The sequence below is a fragment of the Peromyscus eremicus genome, chromosome 2 (genome assembly GCF_949786415.1).
Source record: "Peromyscus eremicus chromosome 2, PerEre_H2_v1, whole genome shotgun sequence".
Lineage (NCBI taxonomy): Eukaryota > Metazoa > Chordata > Mammalia > Rodentia > Cricetidae > Peromyscus > Peromyscus eremicus.
This window is the reverse complement of record NC_081417.1, coordinates 111,211,832-111,233,254: the sequence shown is the minus strand read 5'-3', so window position 1 is coordinate 111,233,254 and position 21,423 is coordinate 111,211,832. Positions and strand designations below refer to the sequence as shown.

The 21,423-nt window shown below is 37.6% G+C and overlaps 1 protein-coding gene across 1 annotated transcript in view; it reads left to right on the top strand.

Annotated features, from left to right (window-relative positions):
- The window catches only part of C2H1orf87 (chromosome 2 C1orf87 homolog), a 72,515-nt gene that overhangs the window by 26,321 nt on the left and 24,771 nt on the right, over positions 1-21,423 (top strand). Inside the window, exons 4-8 of the mRNA XM_059254551.1 lie at positions 2,939-3,079; positions 3,682-3,945; positions 7,917-8,038; positions 12,605-12,770; positions 19,275-19,372. Coding sequence (XP_059110534.1) covers positions 2,939-3,079; positions 3,682-3,945; positions 7,917-8,038; positions 12,605-12,770; positions 19,275-19,372 — 791 coding nt within the window. The remainder of the gene's footprint in view (positions 1-2,938; positions 3,080-3,681; positions 3,946-7,916; positions 8,039-12,604; positions 12,771-19,274; positions 19,373-21,423) is intronic.

The window sequence follows — 21,423 nt, the reverse complement described above, 5'->3', positions numbered from 1 at the left end:
GCCTTTGTTGTAGGTTTTTTCAAAATTTTACATCCAGAACAACTTCAAAGCTGCTAGCTGAGGTGGTAAAGCCTCACACACTACTCCAGCAAGGAGTAGTACTTCAGCTAAGCTCTATACCTTCCCATCACATAGAGACTAAAGAAAAAAGTAATACAGCTAGCCCTCCTAGGACTTGACCATTATTCCAATTTTCTCAGGGTCCTCTGAATGTGCTACTGCACCAGAGAACAGGAAGCAGTCTAAGAGAACATGATGCCCACATTCTCAAGGTGTGGCATGGGGGAGGGCGTTGGTTGTTCAGTGAACTACAAATGTTTGTCATTGTTTAGGGGGATTGGTTACAAGTTGTTATTGGCAATGATCAGGAAAAAACTAAGCAAGTGAGGTTAGATTTAGGGATCTTGTTCTGAAAATAAAAAAGGTGGGATATAAGAATGATAGGATAAAAGGGTATATTATTGAATCTATTTTTTTAAACTAGAAAGCAACTATTAATCTCAAATATTTTACATTGTTATGGATTTGTGTCTATTGACACAAATTTAAGGTTATTTTTGTTTTAACATACTGTATATATATTTATTCTCTTATTTGAGGTATTGTACCTATGTACCTCATTTGAAAATGTTATGTCAAGTTCTAGTCCTTAAAGGCTATTATTACAAACTAATTAAGAAATGTAGGTTAGTAGTTAGTCATATATAACAATCAAACATAGAGTCATGTTAGGTATGTTTTCAAGGTCAAACAGAGATATATTTTTAAATAGATACTCTTCAAACACTTCAGAGACCTACAGAATAGGGCATTTAAAAATTTTTAATTACATAAGGTTTTGCATGACAGTGAGACACATCTGCTCCTAGCAGCACTACTTACTTCAAAAAAGAATGATGGGTATTGAAGAACCTTCATATGGAGTTTGCTTTCTTTGTGGCAAACTTAACCACTGGGCAAAGAAATTGCCCTTGCCTCAACTGCTGACAGTATGCTGTCCACATTGAATAAGCAGGACACAAAAGAACATTGTTGAAGGCCACTACTGAATATTACCAAGACAAGGTAGGACAATCCTTCAAAAATTCCTGCTTCACAGAAAAGTATGTTAGATATTCTAGGCCTATAAGTCAAAGATAGATGCCCCAACATTGCAGAGGAACATTGGGTGACTGTCCAGGCAGCCAAATGTCTTTGTCATTTCTGTAATTTTGGAAGTTGTTTGCTCTGAACTTTCTGTTTACTCAGGTAATATTATATCCTTCACAGGTCTTTGATGGGATTGAAGACTAGATAGTTATATCATTTTCTTTATTACCAAAATCAAAAATGAAACTTACAAAAGAGATGTAAAATTTGTAAAGGTTGAGAGACATAACAGCTTAAATTGTTTATCTAAGGTCTAAAAAGATATTTTTAAGTTGATAATACAAGTTGTGATAAAAAGTGGTTTAGGTATAAACCTTTGGATTCATCAGTATAGGATAGACAATAGAATTTTTTCTCTGAATTTTCCAAATACAGATGGACTGGACATTGTGAATGTAATTCTTACCAGACAATTATTCTTATTGTCTAGTTTTACTGTATTAGAGTTAAAACCTTTTCTTTTTATTTAGACAAAATGGAGAAATGTTGTGGGATATACTTTTTGTATATTGTGAAGATGTGTCTTTGACAAGACACCTTCTGATTGGTTTAATAAAGAGCTGAATGGCCAATAGCTAGTCATGAGAGGATAGGTGGTATTTCCAGAGAGAGAGAGAGAGAAAGAGGAGAAGGAATCTAGGTGCTTGATGTGAAGCAAGTTGGACATACAGTACAGAGGAGAGATAACTAAGACATATGGCAAAACATAGATTAATAAAAACAGATTTATTAACATACAAGAGCTAGTTTTGGAAAAGCCTAAGCTAAAAGCCAAGCTTCCACCATTAATATTAAATCCCCGTGTCATTATTGGGGAGCTGGCAGTCTTACAAAGGAAAGTCTGACTACATTTGAGAAATCTTGCTGTGCTGTCCTATTTAGGGCATATGGGAATATACTAACTTCACTCAAAATGATGAAGGAGATTGGAGGGAAAACATAAGGCCAAAGTTTGTGAAGTTTCTTGGGGTCAGCAAGGCAAGACAGCACAAATGGCTTACTGGTTAGGTTGAAGGATTCCCCCCAAACTAGGACAGAAAGATTGCTCCAGAGCATCTGAATTCTGGTACTAGCTATTCAATAATTTAAAATATGAAAGTTACATAAAGGCAGTAGCTAGTTAGCTTATGGAAAGTGTTTTACTAGCAAGTTATTTACTGTGTCCAGGATCTAACTATCCCTAGGCAGATCAATCTCCCCTAGTCAGTAAGGCCCTGTCAGCTAACATGATCAACCACCATAAAATACAGAAAAAATTTAAAGCATCAATAATTCACCATATTCTATGGCACAATGAAATAATGTTTTAACCTTGAACCTAAATCCATTATTATTTTGTTATAAACTTTAATACTATTTTTGGAGAGTAACATTTTTAGTTTCTTTTATTCTTGGCAAAGTCCATAATTGCCTTTACCACCCTTTATGAACTTGCTAATTAAAACAGTCTATGAAGAATCCTGTTTTTGATAAGAGCACACTTTACCTACAAACACATTTTGTTCTACCTATTTTTGGTTTGTCAGAGACACCTTCCTTGCACAGATAAGACAGTATCTAATTGTTCACATTTTTCTTCAACATGTGTTAATTGTCTAATGCTGAAAATGATGTGGAGTAAACCTTCTTCACTGGGAATTCAGTAACTCAATCATTCAATGGGCTGAAGTTCATTTACAACTGGAATTTGCTGAAAGAAGATGCTTGCCTCATTCATGTTTTCCCTGTTTCTTTTCTTTTCCTTTCCCCATTTCTTCTCTTTGCTTATGTTTGTCTTTGTTTCTTTAAGATTTCCCATGAGGTAAATGTCTACTGCAGCTCTGTACCAACTGGAGACCAGTCTCTATCCTATATACACTGTCACCCCAGTAGAAAGTCTAGAGATTGGTCCTTGGAACATACAACAAAGGATAGCTCTCAACAACCTGAGGTGTGTATAGTAAATTATTGGCTTGTTTTCTATAGCTGTGTGGATAATGAGCATTATTCATTGACTGCATATTTTCATGTGAAATACTAATCATAAAGTCTGAGGATGGATGGACAGATGTCATAACCTCGGTGCTCAGCAGTTTTGCAGGAATCTTCCTTGGGAACTTTATAGGCAAACACAAACTTCAACTCCTTTCACTCCAAATTTCCCAGAAGGGCTCCTGAAGTCCAGTTAACCCGATATGAAATCAGCTTTTATCTTTTGTTTTATTCTCAGCACTAAGCTTGTCAATCTGAAAATTCTTTAAAATTTATTGTTCTAAATTTTTATTCAAGATGAAATGTTGTTATGCTCATTGTACACAACAATGATAGGTATTAAAGAGCCTATGTATGCCCTCCCAGAAGAATTGTTTCCTTTCTTCCTAAGGAACAGATCCAGGGCCCCATAAACTAATGAAACTACCTTCTTGTCTTATCTTAGGCCAACCCTGCAGGTGCAAGCTGTGACACTTGCCCCAGTGATTTCTGCTTCCTCCCCAGGTCTTTACCCATCTTGTCTCAGAGCTCTGTTCACATTTCTATCCTTTATTATGTTAGGAAATTATCCAGAGACCAAGTATAATGACAAGTGAAGATTCTTTTCTACTCACTTTGGTCAGAAGAGAACTCAAGTCATGCTCATTGAGCTCCAGCCTATGGGACAAACTTCTGAAAGAGCTGAAGACTCTGGACCCCATCTCTTCAGGGTTTCTCCTCCAGTCACAATTAAGCCGCCTCCTCCTAAGACTTGAAGTCCCTCTTCAGTTCCCAACAGTCAAGCTCCTCTGCCAAAAATTTTCCAGAAGGGATTCTCCTGAAATGGTAGGACCATCATGTGATCTGAGATGTGGGTTCCTCTTATGTCTCTGCCTTTAACCAAACAGAGTAATAAAATTAAGAAGTTAGTTTTATCTTTGACCATGGCCTTTCCTATGGACCCCTAAGCTTATTCATATTCATGAGTGGAAGTTTTCATCAGAAAACACCAGAATAGGAGATAAAGTTAGGGATCTCAGCTCTGTTCAGTTTCTCTTTAAAGAGTCTCAACTTTCACTGTCTATTCTAAACATATGAAGCCTGGACTGATTCAAGACAATGGGCCTCCCTGTGTCTGGTGGTAAGCTGACTTGGTCTGCAAGCCTCAGGATAAGAGTAGAGAGCTTGACTAAGACTTCTCATGTGTTGTGACAGTTTCTTAGAGGTCAGAGGTGAAATATAATTTAAAATATAATTTATCACTACCATTTTGGAAACTGGAGCCCAAGGAATTAATGTCAGATCTGGAGCTGAGACATGAGTTCACTGATGATAAGACCACAGTGGCTTTGGATATGGCCTATTTTGGGGTACTGAGCCCAAACACACTTATGTCTGAATATAGTACAGTCCAAGTATAGACAAATCACAGAGCTACAGGAAAATATCTTGAAATGGAAATAATAGCAACGAGAAAACCATGAGTGAGTATCATTGACCATTAGGTCTTAGACAGTGTAGACCTCACAAAGGAAGGGCAAGGTGCTGACCCAAATCCCAGCAGCTGTAACTCTGTGACATGTGACTGTTCTACTCAATGTCCCCGGTGCCCCAGTGATCTTATCTAGGAAATCAAGTCAAAACCAATCTCGTGGGCATCATATCAGGATTTAATGATATGACAAATGAAAAACACGGATGTTGTATTTAGCTCTTAGATGCTCAAATAAATGTTTTCTCTCCTCTAAGCTGTTGTAACTGAACCTTTTCTATCCTTATGAGCATTATTTAGCAGTATGTTGAAAATGCATGAGACAAACTACATGAAACTTGAGTTTAATGAAACTTTATGGTTGACTGGCAGTGGTGGCGCACACCTTTAATCCCAGCACTCAAGAGGCAGAGGCAGGTGGATTTCTGTGAGTTCACAGCCAGTCTAGTCTACAGAGTGAGATCCAGGACAGGCACCAAAACTACACAGAGAAACCCTGTCTCAAAAAACCAAAAAATAAAAATAATAATAATACAACTTTATGGCTCAAGACCTACATCATATGAGACTATCCTTAACTGTCTCCTCTGGTTTTCTGAAGGTTCTTATATCCACCATCTCTGAAAGGCCTCTGTCTTATCAATGGCAAACAGTGACCATCCTTCAGTCCCTTACTATATTGGAAAGGAAATTTGGCTTTTTATCACCTAGCTCAATAAATTCATGTCTCTAGATTAAGTGAATGCATCTAAACTTATAAGCACGCATTATATACAATAACCATTCCTGAGATACGAGAGGGAAAAAGAGGCTAAACATATGTTAGTTGCCAGTAGCAACCTAAATCTTCAGTGGTTTAAAACAACAAATGTCATTGATTGATGTTTTGAAACACGGTCTGATGCAACCCAGCCAGCATCTGAAGGTACCTAGGTAGATGAGGATGACCTTGAGTTTCTGATTCTCCTGCCTCCATCTTACAAGAGGTATGATTATAGGCATTTACCACCATGTCTCATTTTGATTGGTGCTGGGGATCAAACCCAGGAACTATGTGCCAGCAGGCACTTTATCAATAGAGCTACATTCTCAAGTCCTGATAGTTGTTAGTTTTTAAATATCCATTACAATTAAGAGGCACTAATGTTCTTTGAGCTGCTGGATCCATCCTGATGAAACAGCTGCTTAGGAATACTTTTAGTTGTGATACTTGAGGGGCAAAAGGGAGACTTCCAAGGCTCTCATGCTAGAAGCTTATTAATCTTCAACCCAAAAACTGTTCTCTGTATTTCTTTTCATAGTACCTTAGCCAGAACTAGCCACAAGGCTCTTCCATGGTTCTGTAAACTTTGTCACTCGTTACACTTTCTTGCCAAAGGAATTTTATGTGGCCTTAAGATATATATATAAAATAGATATACAAATAACATTTAGTGATAATGGATCACAAAGAACTTTCAAAAGTAATTCTTTGGCATACATCAAATTTTAATATTTATAAAAGATGAAAGCAAGTTTACATACTAATGAGATGAATGTGCTAATTTACTTAATTATTTATTTTTAGATTTATTTTTTTACTTTATGTGTGTATATTTTGCCTGAATGTATGTATGCATGCCATGCCTGGTGCCCATGGAGATCAGAAAAAAGCATCAGATACAATAGAACTGGACTTCCAGATGGTTGTGAACCACCATGTGGATGCTGAGAACCAAATTCAAGTCTTCTGTAAAAGCAACAAGTGCTGTTAACCACTGGGTCATCCATCCAGCCCCTTATTTATTTTTTGAGTTAAAATATAATTATATCACTTGACCTTCTTTTTCCTACCTCTGATCCCTCCCCTCCAATCCCTACTCAAACTCTTTTTCTTTGATTAAGATTATTATTACACGTTAGCCAGGTGGTGGTGGTGCATGCCTTTAATCCCAGCACTCGGGAGGCAGAGCCAGGTGGATCTCTATGAGTTCAAGGTGAGCCTGGTCTACAGAGCGAGATCTAGGAAAGGCGCAAAGTTACACAAAGAAACCCTGTCTTGAAAAACAAACAAACAAACAAAAAAACCAAAACCAAAACAAAAAAGATTATTATTACATGTATAAATATGCATAAATACAACTTCTGGGCCAGTTTTCATTGTGTGTGTGTGTGTATGATTAATTTCAAGGTTGATCACTTTGCATTGGATAACCATGTAGGCATCTCATTGCTAGGAGAGGGTAATTCTTTCTCACTTAATGGTCATTAGCTAACTGTAGCTTTTTCTCTAGGAGGGGTGGCATCCTACCTATAATCCTATCCTATGGGAAAGGAGGACAAGATCCCTGGAGCAAGCCAGTTAGTGAAACTAGACAAATCAGCAAGCTCTGGGTTCAAGTGAGAGATTCTGCCTTGATACATAAGGCAAAGCATAACCAAGGGAGACATCCAACATCAACCTCTGCCTTCCACACTTGTGCCCACACATGTAAACATTTATACATACATGGACACCACACACATTCATATACACAACAAAAGAATTCAGTCTCAGATGAGTATTTGTTACTGTAGGATGTAGAGCATCTTCAACATTTTTCAGATATTGGTTGATCGAAATTTATCAATACTTTGATTTTGTAATTATCAATGCTAAGAACACTTCATCACAAAAAAATGTAGTTCAAAATGGCAGAAATCTGTTTAATGCTATTTCTGAAGTTGAAAATTCTATCCTAATCCTAGGCCAAACGTCACTGAATGAATTTTCATGAAACTCAAGTTAGGAAATCAATTAACAGCTTTTAAAACCAAACATTATAACAAAATATCCAAAAATACACTAATTTGATATAATATGCTGAGGAATTATTGTATAAAAATTTCATCTTTGTTTTATGTAATTAAGCCCACTGTTTCTGTATGGGCAGAAAAAAACTATGTACAGTAAGAATCCTGCAATTCCCAACACGTGTGGTCTAGAGTCCAAGGCAAGGTGTTTCATACAGGGCTCACTGGTGTTGTACGATATGATGCAAGCACAGTATAAGTGTATACACTTTGTGACCAGACCAAGGCTACAGTGAAGTAAACAGTGTATGAGAAAAATGTCTTGTATGTTGGGTTTTGAATGAGTATGTGGTTATTGCATGTTCACTGCCCAGAATTTAAGTAGTTGGGTTTAGCATAAACCATTAATAATTATGGGCCTGAATATTTTAAATATTCAGGATTTTTTAAAACTATCAATGGTAAACATTTTCCGAGTACATTGGCTCCATTAGGCCTCTTTCCCTTAAATACAAATTAAGTAAAGATGTTCTATTTTATATTTAATTTTCAGGTGAATTATGGAGAGCTACTTTGCTTTTTAAAAGGGGCAAGTTCAGATAAATTGCAGAAAAATGGAATTGCTGTACACAGTAACCCAAGGAACACTCCAAGTCAAAGCCACCATAGACAAAGGTATTCTTTCCCTTTTTGTAGGCATATTGTTCTTCCATATCTCAGGCCATGCTGCTGTAGTGAATTGAAGTATTGTTGCTAGCTAGTTTTGAAAGTTCAATGTTTAAGATGAAAGATGCTTAGGTTTTGGTTTCCATATATCACTTCCTTTCTTATCTTTATACAACAGGAGAAAAAAACCAAACCAAACCAAAACAAAAACCCTATAACCTCTCCTACAGCAGTGTTAACCCCTTTCATGAAGTCTCCAGCCTCATGAGCTAAGGCTCTAGAGTTTGAATTTGTGAAACCAACATTTAGTCCATTGCCTGAGACTTCTAGAGCTTTCAGGATAGTAGAGGCACATTCACTAGGGTAAATTATCCAGTTCACAAACACTTGGCTTGTGTGTATTCTCCCCCCCCCTCTCTCTCTCTCTCTCTCTCTCTCTCTCTCTCTCTCTCTCTCTCTCTCTCTCTCTCTCTCTCCTTCCCACTTCCCTCCTTTCCCCTCTCCATCCCCATCCTTATACCCCCTCCTTCTCATCTCTTTTCCTCTCAGCATAGAAAGTAATTCACATTAACTTCATGTGTTTCTTAATACCAAAATATTTGCCTTTTTGTTTATGTTTCAAAAAGAAAAATCTCATTACAAAATAAGAAAGAATCATGTAGGGTGTAAAACTCACCTATAAAGTGTTTGGTTAGTGAAGTCCTAGATTATTGGTACTGGCACAGGGTGTGAAATATAAAAATCACTAATATTTCTGCTTAATCACAAGCAAAAGAAATGACAGAAAGTTTTTATCAAAATGTATCCGAGAGTTATATTAAACATGAAGCAGAATGAAGTGTGATATTGTCTGTGTTTCCCAAGAACAGTGAGGGAGTTCAATTGTCAGGAACACAGGCTTTGTTGCCAAAAGCCTGGGTCCTACTTCTTTACCACAGAATAACTATGTGACCTTAGAATCCACTCCCCTCTTCTGTGCTTTCAGAGTCCAGTTGGAAATAGAGAGTCAAATAAACTTCCTTTGATTGATTTTTAACTGGTAATAAAGTCAAGAATCAATAAATATAAAATTTCCCTTTTCTGAATATCTTTTATCTTATATTTAAAAGTGTGTATATCTGTGCTCATGTCTGTGTATATGTGTGCATGCATGAGTATGTGCATACATATTTATACTTGTGTGAGTGTAGGTCAGGAAACTAATAGATATCATGAAAGAGGAGAAAGAGACCAAAAGGGATAGAAGAAAAGAAATAACAATAGAATGCATATGTCCTGAAGGTAGATTTTTTGTTGGGGGGGCACTCTTGGGGAAGGAACGGAATCACTCAGAGGTATGCAGAGGATAATGAGACAAGAGGAACAGGATGATTGAGAGCAAAGTATAATGAGTCGTGTCTGCAAAACTGTCATAATGAAATGTTTTTGTATTGTAGTCTAACACAGAAAATTCATTTTAAAAGTAAGTAACAGAGACAAGAGGGTAACTTTGAGCTTCATGCCAGCCTTTTCTACACAGCAAGTTCAAGGCAGGCAGAGGTATGAAGTGAAATTCTATTGTAAAACAACTAAAAGTCATATAAAATGAAAGAAAATAAATGTGTACACGTACAAAATTCTTTAGAACAGTGTCTGGCATGTGGCATTTTTATTACTTCTCTTTTCCATTAGAAACAAGGCTACTTCATAGTTAGAAGCTGTAGCATTGGGGATACATGTCCGTGGGCCAGGCAGTGGAGTCAATTGTGTTCTAGAAATCTTGGCACATCCCACTGGAGTTGCCACATGTACTAGGAAAATCAGGGTTTACCCTTTGGGTTTGTAGTATCATTAATAAAATAATTTATGAAAGAACTCAGAAGAAAGCACAAAGACAATTTTATTAGAAATAAAACCCCAAGGCAGGCAAGATGTAAATCTTGGCAGCTGCCCCACCAGGCCACAAAGATAAAGAAGAGGAAGGAAGTCATGACACACTGTGACATCTGAGTTGAGCCAGCAAAGAGGTCAGACATATGGCAGACAGGCCGCTGCTTGGCTGAGAGAGTGAGATTTAGAAAAAAAGTGAACCCCAAAGGGTTATGAAAATCATGCTTAGAAAAGAAATAGAAAGACAAAAGTCAAGTTATGCCTTCCCAAGTAACGTAGATCAGTGGAAAGACTTAATGAAGCTACATGGCTTTGGCTCAGTAAGTGACTGTACAAAGAGGGTGGAAAAGCACATTGTCTCATTGGGGGATAATTATTCTTCCTATCTGTTTTACATGGCTTATCGTGAACTTCACTTTTTTAGGGGTGGTCTCTTGGCCAGGTGATTCACCTGCCCAACTGGATTAACTCTTAAGGGAGAAGACATGGTATGTCTCCACCCAGAGATAGGTTCCATTCTTTGATACAATAATACCTTTCTATAGTTCATTCCTTGACTGTAATTCTTAAATTTTACAAAGTTTCATTGCCAAGTACACTCTGCTGGACACAGTAAATCCCTATACTGGACAGGCCTAGTTTCTTCCTTATGGGATCATAATCAACAGAAAATTATATTAGTATGTGGATACTCCAGCTAAGTATGGCTCAGGAAACAACTATGTTACTAAGAGCCATGAGCCATAGAAAGTTTAAGTAAGCAGCAACCAGCCTTCATGTGCTATAGATTATGAAATTATGGTCCTGAGAATTTACTGACTATCCAGATCTTGTAAGTGCTAAATAGGAGTGCTCTTCTGGCCCCTGGACAGGATCACATTTCTTTTTCTCATGGTCCAGAGTTCTTTTCCTTCCTGACAGGAATTGCATTAGTAATTATTTGGCATTTGAGGTTAGGAATGGTATCTAACCTAGCCAGCTTTATGTCTCACTTAGTCCTACCATAGTTACTGGCCTATAGAAGGTACTCAATAAATATTTATTGAATAAAATGACATTACCAGGTATCTAAAGATGTTATATCATACTTGGAGGGACAACTAGGGATTTCTGTTTTACAAAGGCACACATAGAGATCACTTTAAGTGTTTCAGAGAAGACATTGCTTTGTTCAGAGTGGACAGTGTATTTGTAGAAACATAGGACTGAGCCTGCAACTAAGGAGGAAGTCTTCTTTATCATCTGCTAGGTGTGGTAGCTCTGTGACAGGAGGGCTACCACACCCATCTCCTAAAGTGAGACAGATGAAATATACTACTGCAACAGCCTTTCCAGAAATCCTTCCATCTACAGTACATTCCACACAGAACCAACCCAGTTATCATTCAGAAAACTGAGCAAGGGCCAAAGCCCAATGAATCCTGACCCTTATTAACTGTTATGGAAAGAAAGGAGGGAGGAAAACTTGTAATTCAAATCAGAAACACAGATATCTGATTGGCAGAGTCTGCATACCACTGAAAGGAGCCTGGTGTATGTGGGTGTGAGATGTAGATGCCACATCTTTATTCTGAGGAAGTGGCACTTCACTTTGTAAGTGTAAATCAGTTTGAACTTCACAGAGGAGGTGTGATTCAGATGGATCAGGAGGAACAAATGGATTTGGATGTAAAGGGTTCACTAAACAGATCAACATAACGAATTAGTGCTATGGGATGTTCTGTATGGCAAATGTGTTGCTCTGATTGGTTGGCGAATAAAACACTGATTGGCCAGTAGTCAGGCAGGAGGAAGTATAGGCGGGACAAGGAGGAGAATAAAGCTGGGAAGTGGAAGGCTGAGTCAGAGACACTGCCAGCCGCCATGATGAGAAACAGCATGTGAAGATGCCGGTAAGCCACGTGGCAAGGTATAGACTTATAGAAATGGATTAATTTAAGCTATAAGAACAATTAGCAAGAAGCCTGCCATGGCCATACAGTTTGTAACCAATATAAGTCTCTTTGTTTACTTGGTTGGGTCTGAGCGGCTGTGGGACTGGCGGGTGAGAGAGATTTGTCGTGACTGTGGGCCAGGCAGGAAAACTCTAGCTACATATTAGTGTGCCCAGCTACTGTTACCATTCATCTATTATTTAAAGAAGAAACAGCCAGACATGACTGTCTTAATAATTTTATATTTGCATGTTAGACTATAAGTAAATGTAAATCCCAAAACACTAGGTCTTCCAGACTTAAAGAGGAAGTTTAGAAAGCATGTAATACCTCTGCCCAGTACAGGGTTTCCTATGTAAATCTCCCCATTACAATATCACAGCATCTGTGTGGCTTTGCTTGTAGCAATCAGTAGTTTAAAAAACTATGAGTAATTAATTCAATTTAAAAACAGAAAGATTAAGTAAGTTAATATCATGTACTCTTTGTTGCCATTTTCTTCTCCAATGAGAAATGAGAACTAGAGGACAGCTTAAGTGCCTAGGTCCATGCAATAACCCAGTTGGTTTGCTCCTCTGAGAAGAAATTGCAGAGCTCATTTCTGTGAAAAAGAGGTGTGTTAATCTATGAAAACTGTACATGCATCTCATGTCCAGGTTACTAAAACTTAGGTGGAATCCCAGGGATTAGCTGAACTGAGAAAAACAACATGAAAACACAGACTTTTAGCAGGCCATCTTTTTCATAGCCTTTTATTTGCCTCTGTAATCAGCACACCACCTCAAGGTACTGATTTACTGTCCAAAGTGAACAAGAGCTTGCTGGAGATTTTGAAGATGGCACTAAGAACATGCCAAGGCAAATTCAACATAGACAACCTCAACCTGAGCCTTCAAAAAGAAGATCACTCATTCTCTGGCTGTCTCCCTTTGCCCAAGGTAAGTGAAAGTAGATTTCAGATTTGTCAAGAGTCAACAGAACTAATGCAGAACACCAGCTATGGTCTGTGTTCTCTCTGTGGATTACTTTACACAATTGTTTTTTTTTGTTTTTTTGTTTTTTTTTTTTTTTGTGTGTGTGTGTGTGTGTGTGTGTGTGTGTGTACTTGAGAAGAGAAAAACAAAATAGAGGAGAGATTTTTGAAATGTGCAGAACTGGTCCAGCAATTACTTACATTGTGCTATATTTAATGTTAATAATAGAAAATATGATAATATCCAAATAATACTTCACAATAGAAACAAGTACCTTTTCAAGGCCAAACTCACTTCTCACATCCTCTCCCAGCTTCTACTGGAGCCAGCATGTGGCATCTCATGCCTTGGGAACACCATATTTTAGGATTGATGTAATTTATTGTGGATAGAGCTCAGCATGCTGATTTGAGACAGTAATTACCAGTGCAGATGTGTTTCATGGAAGAGGACCCAGAACCATATTAATTCGTGAATCTTCCGTAGCCAAATAAACTGATGTCTCAAAGCTATGTTGGATAGAAATGGAATGATGATTGCTGCTATTACTATAACTACATTGATAATACCACAGCTTCACACTGCTTAATTCTTACTAGGTGCTGAGCACTGTGATAAATGATTAACTGACATGATCTCATATAACATCAACAAAGTTAATTCCTTACACAATCTCATGAAATATAGGTAGATGTTGTTACTGCCCTTTCATAAGTGAAATAAATTCTGAATTTTAAAAAGAGACAATTGAACTAATTCCTGGGCCACTACTAACAAGGGGCAGAGTCACGATTCCAAGCTTAGAAAAGGTTGGAAATTGGTGAGCCAAGGGAACTCAACCAATAGGTGGTATGCAGAAGTTTTTACTGAGACAAAAGATAGAAATTAGAGCATTAGGGAAGTTGGAAATTATGGGTGAATGGTTCTGTCAGACACATTGCCATATATCCTTCATTCTGGGCATGCAGGAGTTAAAACAGAGGGAATCAGAGTAGTTTCTGATATTTACTAAGAAAGCAAAGATACAATACAGTACAAGCAGGTTCTTATTCCCAAATAAAAGCTGCCTTTCTCTGGGACTGCATTCATGCAGTCTGCATACAAAGCAAGGTTTATGCTAATGTCTTTGCATGCATTACCTATGTACATGTGTACTGTACATACAAACATGTTTCAGTAGAAAGAGAATAATGCAGGGCAGTCTGAACCTCATGATTTGCCTGTTTTGTGTTCATGAGAAGAGTAAAACTAGAATAAAAAGCAGCAGTTCTTTGTTAGATTGGAAACCACGTAATGCCATTGGCAAAGCCTCACGTTCTCAGATATTATGCATAGAGTACAACACAAAAAAAAAAAAGAAAATTAAAATACATTCACTTAATCTCTTTTGGTCTTAGATTTTCATCTGGAAAACCTAGGTTCCAAATAGCCACCTCTTTTGACTATTGTGAAGATTAAATGAGACTAAGTATGCAAAAGTATTTGTGTACAGCCTGGTATACAGGCCCTAAATAAATTTTATCACACACACACACACACACACACACACACACACACACACACACACACACGCACACACACACGCACACACCCATTTTCTGAGGTCTTTGTCCTGTGGTCAGATGATACAACATTAAACACTGGCTATTGTAGAGTCTTTAAATGTTCTTGTCTACAGCTGGCCCTGAAAGCTTAACTTTGTGGTTCAGATCCAAGGAACTGGGGTGCATTTTCCTTAAAGCTGGCCTGTCTTTCATGAGCCATCTGGCATCTCTTAAGACATCTGGAACTCACTCAAAGAATAATACAGTTCTGGGAGGCATGTTAAATAGAATTCTGTTTCCTCAGAATGTGAAGCAAATTAAGGCCCAAGGGATATTTGATACAGGAAGGAACAGGGTGCAGCCACACCACAACTTCCTTGCTCCTGGACCCTAAGTTGAGAGCAAAATATAAAGACTAGAAGCATTGAAAATTTGGAACTATAAGTCTTAACTTTCTTAAAGTGCAAAAGAGAGAACCATGAACTTTCTTGGGTAGTCCATGACAGCTATACACTAAACAAAAATAATGATAAAGGGGGAATAAAAATACCCAAAACCATCAATTCAAAGTGTTTGCAGACTACCTGTGGCTTCCAAGAAAACTAAACATATCAAAAATAATCTACAGATCTTGCCCACATCAATTGAATTTTAAAAAGTCACAAAAATAGTATAGAAACAAATTTAATATTAGTCACCTTTATCTATGGACACCTTCATCTTGCCTTGCACATCCTCAGTACAATGATGATTTGAGAAGACTGCAAAGGCAGTGTGGAATGACTTGCATTTCTTTATTAACTCTTTCACTCTCTTAGTTACTCTTCTTGTTGCTGTGACAAAGTACCCTAGCAAAATCAAGGAAAGAAGGGCTTATTTTTGCTCACAGTTAGAGGGGACAGACCATCATGACAGGTAAGTTATAGCAACAAGAGCTTGAGGCAGCTAGTTATATTGCATCCAAGGTCAAGAAGTAAAGAATCATGATGAATGGTCATTCTCAGCTCACTTTCTTCTTTTTATAGAGGCAAGGATCTCACTAAGGAACTGTGCTACCCACAATAAGGAGGTCTTCCCACTCAATTAACCTAATGAAGATAATCTTTCACAGTTATCCCCTGAGACTCATCCCTTAGGTTACTCTAGATCTCATTATGTTGGCAACTGAGATTATCTGTCACAACTGCCCATCTCCTGAGTAAGGTATACATTCACCAGAACTGTAAAAATTCAGATCTTGAGCATGTAGCTTCAGATTAACACTTTTAGAGAACTTCCAAAATTCCCCCTTTGAACATATGCTAGGATAGCAGATTCCCCATCCACCTTCTACAGTTCCTCAGTCACCTTTTTCATACTTCATTATTTCTATATCTCTGTCCTAAAACAGTCCAAATATTTCTACTACTTCTGTATTGTTCTCTACCTTCAATGCAATAGCCAGATTTCTGATCAATATTATTTAACTGACTTTCAGTTTTGAATGCATTAATTACTATGTTTTCTAGGCACTAGTGACAACAATTTCAGTTTTCCTTGTTTTCCAGGCAGTTAAGGAAAGACAAATGCCATCAAAATTCTGTGGCAAAGGTAGGGGTAGCTGTTACTTGAACATCGAACTAGACATCAATGTAGCTTATCTAAAAGTGGTCCAGAGAGATGCTATAAATATTGTACCTTCGTCAGCATATAGGTTTGACAAAGAGCAGAGGAGGAAAAGATAAAATGATGAGGCAGGTGATCTGGGTCAAATGGACAGAGTGAACCATCTGCAGAATAAGAACTGAGGGAGACCATGACCAATTGAGGGAATGGTTTCAAGTCAATTATGGAATAAAAAGTATGAGCCTGCATATGAAAGATCTTTCCAAGGAGTTTATATTTTATCCTATAAAACTATTGTAACCACCAAAGCATTTTATATATGTAAATGACATTATTACATTTGAACTTTCAGAGGGACAATTTAATATAATTTGGAGAATTTTTCAAACAACCTAAACTGAAAGGAAAAGATCCTTGCAGGAAGCTGCTCCAGTAATGCAGAAAGAAATGATGATGCTTCAAGTAAGGCACTAACAGGAAGGATGGAGACATTAGGAAAGATAAAGCAGGTTTTGATGTGTCATTGAATGTGGGCCAAAACTAACTCCAAATTCATCAACTTGTTGGATGATAATGCTAGTCACTAAGATAAGAAACTAAACAGTAGTAATGTGAAGGAGTAGAGTAAGGACTGACGGACTGAGTTTTGACCTTGTTGTTCTGGATAGTAAGATTGCAAGTATATAATGATTTGAGACTATTCAAGATGGATCAGACATCCTGGGAGCAGTTTAGACCACTCCAGAACATACAGGAGAGCGAGACAATAAGCAGATTAAAGAAGGTACTCATTATTAAGTAGTTAGACAAAAGAAGCCAATGAAAAAGATTAAATATTATCAAAGGAGATATGGGAGCATTCAAGAAAGCAATGAATGCGAGTTTGGAGGAGCAGAGCATGGCCATTCAGCCTCATGCTGCAAAGAAATCATCTTTAAATAGGACTAAATCTGTTAACTGGAAATCCATAGAGGTTCCTTGTAGCTGGTAATAATGGTTGAGTCAAGTAACAGTATAAAACACAGTACACGGGAAAACCAGAACCTGTGACAGTGTGCCAACTTTCAAGAGACATTTTTAGCATGAATAGTCACTTGGTTTGTCATTTGATAAATAATATAGCTTATTGACTTTTTTAAAGGAAAAAATATTTACTTCTAATTGAAGCCATTTTCTCATTGAGAGAAGAAAATAACATTTCTTACTAGGGGTCATCAGTATAAATATTTATGATTTGAAGGATTTTGATGGTAATCCTGAGTAACACTGTCTTAATTAATTTTTCTGGTAGATGTTTCTATTGTTCCTCATGACTGTCAGTCAGATTTTAGCAGCCATCAGTCAGTCTGTGTCTAGGTACCATGATGTACCCTTTTTAATCTGCTATTCATTTTAGCCTACAGAAAAAATGAATATTGACAGAATGATCTATTTTGAGAATAAACTTTCAATATAGGTGTTCAAAAACACATCAGTATGCTCTAATTGTGAGGATAATCAGTTTTTATTTTTATTTTTTTTGGTTTTTTTTGAGACAGGGTTTCTCTGTGTAGCTTTGCGCAGTTTTTATTTATTAAATAAAAATGGCAAAATATGTGATCAATCTCTATGCCTTTTTGCTAACCCTCCCCACACACATTCCATTTGCATTCATCCTTTCCTTGAATCCTTTATTTTCCAAGCTAACCACTAAGCAATAGTGGTAGAAAAGAAATGAATAAAGGACCACCTCACCCAGGAAAAGACACTATCTCACCAGGAAGTTCAGAAAGCAATAAGATTGCTGCCCTGCCAGGAAAAGGCACAAAACGTCAGCAGAATGGGCAACACCAAAATACTTACCATTCTAAAGAGCACTGCAATTTTTTTCACCTATTATTTGTCTTCTTGTTCTTTGCCCAACATTCTGCTCAATGCCTTATACTTTTGGTAAACTGTTTGTTTTTTTAAGTGTTTCAAAATAATCTGTTATTTATATTCTTCTACAAGTCTTTCTGACTCTTAATTCCTCTACACCTAGAAGGTAGCAGGCAAGTTTTAAAACCTCAGAAAGACAAGTAAAGATGAGCATTTGCCTCTGCTTGCTTGCTTGCCTACTATGTGCTGAGGATAAACCCAAGACCTGGCCTAAAATAAGAAAATGTTACAGAGCTAAACCCTTGTCACTGTTTTAAAATGTAGATTCCATGATTATTTAGCTGTACTGATACTAACAGATCAGTAGACAATTGCTATTGAAAAGAAGATATCACACCATGTAGGGCTTCCCAGGGAGGTGTCATTGTGGTGTAGGACAAAAGGGGAAGGTAGGCAAGAGCCTGTTACTATGGCTTTTGTGGAAAGCAAGGTAAGCAAGCTCAAGATTAGCTGGTTTGAATAATTCCTTTGAACTCTGGAACTTTGGAGGCTGTCTCTGGTTTCCTGGTCCCTTGTCCCAGGATGAAAAGTCAGAGGAGTAGTGGAGTCCTGAAGGTATTTATAAAGGCTTTTGTCTAATTGGATTGCACATATTCAGCTGAGTTTTCTATTCTCTCTGGTAATTAGCTACCCTAAGAAGGGCAAGATTGTAATGGTTAGTGTTAACTGTGAGTTTAATAGACTCTAGAGTTTGGGAGATGGGCTTTTTGCCAGGTCTGTGAGGATCATCTTGGTTATTTTCATTGATGAAGGAAGATCCTCCTTACCTGTAGGTGAGACCCTTCCCTGCGCTGGGGATTCAAGATGGGAGAAAATTGAGAAAGCAAGCTGAGCACTAGCACACATTTCTTGCTTTTTGCTCTGTGACTGTGGATGCAATCTGACCAGATGCAGTCTGTTCCTGCTGCCTTGCTGCCACCATGATGGACTGAACCTTGAACTGAGTCACTTCAAACCCATTATCTCTTAAATTGCTTTAGTCAGGGTAATTTCTCACAACAACAACAAAAAAAGAAACTAAGACAGAGGCATTAACCATGAATACAAGACACTTAATTTTATAAATCAAAGTAAATGATTTACAAAATGTTTTACAATTCATCACGTAAAGAAAGGCAGATCCTTCCTAGACCTTAACCACACAAGAGTTGATGAAAAAATAAGATCAGTAATAGAAAGCCTAGTGGCTTCTGAAAAGTAAACTGCACCTGCCTGCCAACTAAATATAAGTTTGTTACCCACAAGCAGTGAGCTGAAAAGGCTTATGCTGAATGATACCTCAATGGAAGAAAATACTCCTGAGCAATAGCTCCTTGTCAGAATCATATGGGCCATAATAGTGGGAAGAAATTCAAACACTCATTCCATTTTACTAAAGCTTCAAATTCTTTCTTATTTCTAGGTCAGGGCTATATGTGGCAAGCATGGATTGTATCTAACCTTGACTCTGCTGGAAACACTGCTTAACCACCAAGATTTGGGTTACCAAGGTGAAATAAAGTAAGTTGAATTTTGAGGTTTGCATCCCTCCAAAATGAAAATATGGCAAAGTCCTAACTCTCAATATGATTCTAGGGGCTGAGGACTTTGAAGGTCAGTAAGTTTAGATGGAGTTGGACCACCTTGAGAGAAATAGTATCTTTCCAAGAAAATAAGACACTAAAGCTTCCTTCTGCTCTCTACCAGAGAAAGACACAGCAAGAAGGAGATAGCCATCTACAAGTCAGAAATAAAACTTTTTGTCATCTCAAACCCATGAGAAAAAAAAAGAAAGAAAAAAAACAATGATATTAGATACTTTAGCCACTATGCTATGCTGTCTGTGAAACTATGATAACTCCTTATCCCTGTTGCCTTCTAATAGGATGCCAAGCACAGAGATCTGCCTTTAGAGAACAAGTTTCATGTGGGAACCAATAAATTTCAATCGCTTGACAGCTAGGTTAAAGAGTGTTTTATTAAGACTAAAAGAGGCTGGCAAAATGGCTCAGTTGGTAAAGGCCTTTACTGCTAAGCCTGATGACCTGAAGTCAGTTCCTGATCGAATGAGAGAATCCCACTTGGTAGAATGAGAAAGCCCACTCTCCAAAGTTACCATCTGACCTCCACACATGTGCATGCATTTACTAAATAAATAGATATATTTATTTTAAATATTTAAGACAAAAAGTTCTCAGAAGTTGCAGAAACACAAATTAGGAAACCTTTCCTTTCAACCCTTAAGAACCACCATGGCCTATACTTGCCATTCCGCCTGAAATAGCTGAATAGTAGGACCAAACAGATGGAATAGTGTTAGAGAGGTTGAGGATCAAGCATTACCATCAAACAATTATTAAGAAAGGAAAACAAAGTTTGTTGCAGAGGAAAGTGGAACGCTAACAGACTGGAACCTTCAATTAGTTGGAATAAGACAGAGTTGGAGGTTAGGAAGAGCAAGGAGGATATAGCATACCTTACCAAGAGTACAGGACATATATCCCCAAGGACATCCCCTGGAGATGTTCAAGAGATGTTTTCAAGGATTCTTTTAGGTACTGGCTTATGTATGAAATTGGAAAACTGCTCACAGCACTGGAAAGGAAAAGACAGAAAACCTCTTAGGGCTCACACAATCTGTGTGGGCTATACTAATTACTTTACTCAGAATACTATCCCCCACACTTTCCTCTTTACCTGCTTTCCTTTCGTTTGCTCTATGAACCTCCCAACTTCTTTTTTGAATGTTTTATATAAATGTACATTCTACACTGAGCTTAAAACCCCCCTTAACTCCTAATAAGTGAAATAACATTGATTTAACATGTTATATTAATTGCCATATTGTGACAAACAATAAACTACAGTACCATAGGGCAAGCAGATTCTGTACTGAGTTCTGTATCCCAAATGTCTAATGCAGTAGATATTTTGACGATAAATGTTTATGGGCTTGAACTGAGTTAGGAGAAAAGTTATCTTAAAATACCTCATGGTCAAACTGATGAGTGCCTTTCCCAACCATCTCAACAACAACAACAACAACAAATCACGTTCATGGTACTAAATGCTCTAATAGCACCTAGTCACCTTATTTATTTCCTAGCACTCTTTAGATGATGACTTTATTTGTGTGGTTTTGTAATTGATGTCTACACAATGATCACAAAAAACATAGCTGCCCTCCTCATGATAAATGGTTGCAGCATCTAACCTACAATGTGGCTCAAGGTAGGTACTCAATGTGTATTCAATAAGCTTGATGATTCATTTATTTAAAAAACATTTGCCAAGAAACAGCAATATGCCATTATTCTAGACACTGGGAATACAGCTATGAGTAAAGCAAAGCCCCTTCCTTATGAAGGTATAATCTAGTTAGATAGATCAATTTAAATTATAAGGCACAGTCAAGCAGTGGTGGCACATGATTTAATCCCAGTACTTGGGAGGCAGAGGCAGGCAGATCTCTGAGTTCAAGGCCAGCCTGGTCTACAGAATGAGTTCCAGAACAGCCAGGGCTTCACAGAGAAACCCAGTCTCAAAAAAAACCAAAATCAAATAAAATAAGA